Here is a 4,774-nt window from a genome sequence, read left to right on the forward strand (position 1 = left end):
GAATGAAGCGGATCAGTTTTTGGAGAAGTTTTACAATAAGCACACTCGTTTCCCTGGTCTGCTTGATCCCCCTTCTTACAAGCCGATTGTAATAGAGCATCCAGCTACGTAAGAAGAGCACTGGCAACAACAACTGTTGAAGGGTGCATGGATTGAAGAGATACTTCCTCTTGAGCAGTGACCTGCGCATCAGCCAGTGGATTGGTCAAAACCACATCCATTACAGTGGGCTCATGGATATGGAAAAGGATCAGTGGCGGTTGAAGATATGGTTGCGAAAGAGGCAACAAGAGACTGCTAATGCAAATTTGAGTGGAGTTGAGCCTGCAAAGTAATTGTGACTACAGTTGAGTGAACATGGTGATGCGGGACTGAGCAAAGTTGGGGTTCCTGGTGCACACTTGCAGTGTGGTTCGAGTTTGGATGAAGAGTAAGAGTTCGCAGCGACGGCTTTTGGGTAGCCTCATAGTTCGAAGAGCACCCAGAGCACTGTGTGCTATTGCACAAGCAAGCGATGACAACCCAATTCTTACTTATTAGTACATATAGATTCAAAAAGAGATGCTTGTTTGTCCTTAGTGATTTGGTTGTGATATTCCTAAGTTGCACCTGGTTCTCTGCTGAGGCTCTACCCAAAATGATTGTTGCACAAATACATGAGCACATAATGATGTCTGTCATAGGGGATGGGTATCTATTGTAGATTTGCATAGTCCACCGTGAGTGCCATGTGTTATTGCATAACCATGCGGGTTAGCAGCAGCAATGACTGTGAGAGGTGTGCACGGGTAGGTTAGTCGCAATGGGTGACGGTTCGGTTGTTCAACGGTTCCTAACTGACATCTTGTCCTTGTACGCATGCTATTACTAGCATTCAAACTCTGTTCTTCCTAGAGAGATATATGAGCTCTTGCTCTGAGTTATATACATCTTATGTAGTGTTATGGTGATCTTCTTCTTTTCTTGTTCTTTGTGTTTCTAGTAGATGATGCGCTGTGTATTCATTTGTATACCCGTAGCGTCTGCGTGGTATAGTGACGCTACAGTGGTTGATATGTCGAAGTTTGTTGGAACAGGACTAAAGTTTTTTATATGATGGGCCTTTTTGAAATAGGACTAAAATTGTTGATATGCCATGGCTCATTGGAACAGGATTGAGATTGTTGATATGTTGTGGCTTGTTGAAAGGGATGAAAATTAGAGGGAGTTGGGTTGTGATTGAATTGGAGGGGATTAAGCAAGCGATTGAAATTTCGATGGGACAACAATATGAAACGTTGAAGTATCGAATGCCAGCAAAATGTGGCAATGAGAAGATGCCATGTGGAGAGAAAGGATGTACTATGTTTTACAAGACATACAAGGTGATATGATGTATAGAAGGGATGTCAAATAATATTCAAGAGAGAGAGAGCAGAGGGGAGCAAGGGATTGATGGCTTTATTTATATGTAGCTTACAAGATGGGATTAGTGGTATAGGTGCCATTAACAAATACAAGAGAGGACGATATGACTATGATGTAGGTGGTAGTTACTTGGGAGGGAGGGGGGCCAAAAGATCCGTTGGCAAGGTAGGCAGGCAATGGGGTGTGTGTGTGTGTTTTCCCACAAAAAGAATGTGTGTGTGTGTTTCAGTTAAAAAAGTGTGTTGTGTGTAGCTTTCACTAAAAAAAATGTGTGTGTGTGCTGCGTGTAGATTTCACCCAAAAAAAAAAAGTGTGGATGAAAACCTACTTGAAGAGTTGCAATTTAGTATGCTCGATGAAGAACAATGAGCAAAACAAAAAACTCAGCCAACACCAGCCACATTTTTGAGCACAAAAGAAGGGGCTCACACGGGGGGCCTCACCACAACAAGAGTATTACACAGAAATCCACCCCACATTGTTGGAGCACTAAAGGGAATGCCACACGACAAAATGTATAAGCTACAAGGACAAAATATATATATAGGGGAAATCCACTCGGGGCTCGAGTGCCTTGGTGTATGTAGCGTGTTGCAGTACACAGCCAACAAAGAGCAGTGTATGTGAGTATGTGTGTATATGCACTCCATCCCTTTGATGCTTCTTCTTCCTCCTCGTCCTGCACTCCATCCCTCTCATGCACTTCATCCCTTGGATGCTTTCCTCTTCTTCTCCTTCCCTGATTTTGCAAGCAACAAACTACAGCATCTTCATGGCATCTCGCTCTAAGTTTCCTGTTCTCAGTCCTTGTTTAAGTGCTTATCTCTTTCTCATCCATCCATTCTCGTTGCTCGCTCTCTCTGTCTGTCTCTCTCTCTCTCCCTGTGTCTGTGTGCGCGCTCTCCTCTGATGTCCCATTCTTGCTCTGGCATGCAGCTCTAGCATCGTCTGTCTCTGTTTTCCTTTCCATTTTGCATCGTATCGTTTACTTTCTTCTCTTTTTTGTATACGACCGCAGCCCATTATATCCTCCTTTTTCCTTCACCAATATGACCCCTCATCCTCCTCCATATTGCTTCCCCATTCGCACCAGCAAACCACCCATTTGCCTTGCGCTTCTGATCCTCTCCTCTCTCTCTCCCCCTTGGGGACCTCTCTCCCAGTCGGCTCTGGCGCTTGGTGTCAACTGGGGAACTCAAACTTCCCACCCTCTCTCTCCCGAGACGATCGTCAAGATGTTGAAGGACAATCACATACCCAAAGTGAAGCTCTTTGATTCCAACAGTAGCGCGCTCATGGCGCTAGCCAACTCTGGTATCGAGGTGATGGTGGGCATTCCTAACAATCTGCTCCTCAGCATGGCGGATCCAGCTCAGGCAAACACCTGGGTGAAGAATAATGTTGTTCGCTACTCATACTCGGGCGGAACGAATATCAAGTACGTGAATCGTAACTCACTGCCCCGTTGCTCCTTTTCTGCTCTCTTTCTGCATTACTCGCTCATCCCTTCAATGTTACGGCGTACTGTTGCTTGAAATCGCAGAAAAGCTCGGCTTCCTCGTTCCTTTTTAGTGCTTCTCCTCCCCACTGATTAGACTCGAGTGAAGGCACGACATCAGCTTGTCTCCTTGCTGTCGTACCATCGTCATTCTGAGCTCTTTTGCGCGCACCACTTAGCCAGGATCGCTAACTCGATCGTAATCACCAAGAACTTTTTCGCAGAATCTTCTCTGCCTGGCGTTTGAGTCAGTGGGCTCCGGTCTTTCTGGTCGCGTTGATTTGGACGACTTCTCAAGCCTTAGATTGTATCCTAGGCTGCATCAACATCTTGGAGTTTGTATGTACGGCAGTTTTTGAGTAGAGCATTCTAAGCTTGGCTCGTTTGTTTGCTGTCATTGACGTATTTTGCGTTGGGGTGGATTTGATCCGTTGTCTGTTTTCTGTGGAACCTTCGAGCTCGTCTCTGAGTTTCGTTGTGCATTCTCTTGCAGGTACGTAGCTGTTGGGAACGAACCTTTCCTGAAAAGTTACAACGGCAGCTACCTGACCACGACTTATCCTGCGCTCAGAAACATCCAACAAGCACTGAGCAATGCAGGCTTGGGGGATCAAATCAAAGCCACTGTGCCAATGAATGCTGATGTTCTCTCAACGTCTTCAGTCCCGTCTCGTTCTGTTTTTAGAAGTGATTTAGCAGACAACATGATGCAGATCGTTGCCCTGCTAGCGCAAAACAACTGCCCCTTCACTGTCAACATCTATCCTTTCATAAGTCTCTACAATGACAGGCATTTCCCTGTGGATTATGCATTCTTCGACGGTGCAGCTTCTCCAGTTATAGATAAGCCCTACACATACAACAATGTCTTCGATGCTAGCTACGATTCGCTGGTAGCAGCATTATCTACAGCAGGGTATGACAATGTGAGCATAATAGTGGGAGAGATAGGTTGGCCTACTGATGGGGATGTCAATGCCAATGTTGATTATGCGGCGAAGTTCAATCAAGGCTTTGTGAACCACGTCACAAGTAACATGGGGACTCCGCGACGGCCGAATACGGCCATTGATTTCTATCTGTTCAGCCTTATTGACGAGGATATGAAGAGCGTAGCGCCTGGAAATTTTGAGAGACATTGGGGCATATTTCGGTACGATGGCAGGCCCAAGTACTCTCTCTCTCTCTCGGGTTCAAATGGGCAGGCTCTGGTTCAAGCATCGGGCGTGCATTTCTTGCTGCAACAGTGGTGCGTGTTGAACCAATATGCGAGTGACTTGTCCTCTCTTACCGACAGTGTCACATATGCATGCACGAATTCGGATTGCACATCTCTTGGCTACGGCTGCTCTTGCCATCCTTATCTCGATGCCAATGGGAACGCTTCATATGCATTCAACCAATATTTTCAGAGGCAGAATCAGCAGCTTGGTACCTGCTCTTTCAATGGTCTCGGCAAGGTCGTTACCCGTAACCCATCGCTAAACAATTGTGAATTTATAGTGCAAATCGCCTATTCCTCGGCCAACGCTTGCAACACTTGGAAACGGACATCGGCTTTATCATCAATTGTCACAGTCATGTTTTGTATCTTGCTACTGTGATCAGAACATGGAAGGTCTCAACACTTGTACATACTTCTTCGCATAGGCTCAAATATATGATATGCCTCCTTTTTTGAAATGTTGCTAGTTACACGATACGTACCGTCAATGAAATGACCACAGGGACAAAACAAATTGACATTTCCGGCAATCTTTCTTCCGGCGGGAAGATTAAGTGAAGTGGTTTTCGATTTTTCTCTTTGTGATTTCGGTTTGTGTGACGCGATAGATCACATTCGTTTGTGGATAAACATGGAAGAAGACG

General features: G+C 45.5%; 1 protein-coding gene across 1 annotated transcript; it reads left to right on the top strand.

Annotated features, from left to right (window-relative positions):
• Positions 1-2,305: 2,305 nt before the first annotated feature.
• On the top strand, positions 2,306-4,514 carry LOC147880267 (glucan endo-1,3-beta-glucosidase 8-like). Its single transcript, XM_087370911.1, has 2 exons — positions 2,306-2,845; positions 3,399-4,514. The coding sequence occupies exons 1-2, from the start codon at positions 2,457-2,459 to the stop codon at positions 4,507-4,509; spliced, it is 1,500 nt and encodes a 499-aa protein (XP_087227037.1). The 5' UTR covers positions 2,306-2,456; the 3' UTR covers positions 4,510-4,514.
• The last annotated feature ends 260 nt before the right edge of the window (positions 4,515-4,774 follow it).

This window comes from Dipteris shenzhenensis, chromosome 32 (genome assembly GCF_047967505.1).
Source record: "Dipteris shenzhenensis isolate YYH24624 ecotype China chromosome 32, Dip_SZ_1.0, whole genome shotgun sequence".
Classification (NCBI taxonomy): Eukaryota; Viridiplantae; Streptophyta; class Polypodiopsida; order Gleicheniales; family Dipteridaceae; genus Dipteris; species Dipteris shenzhenensis.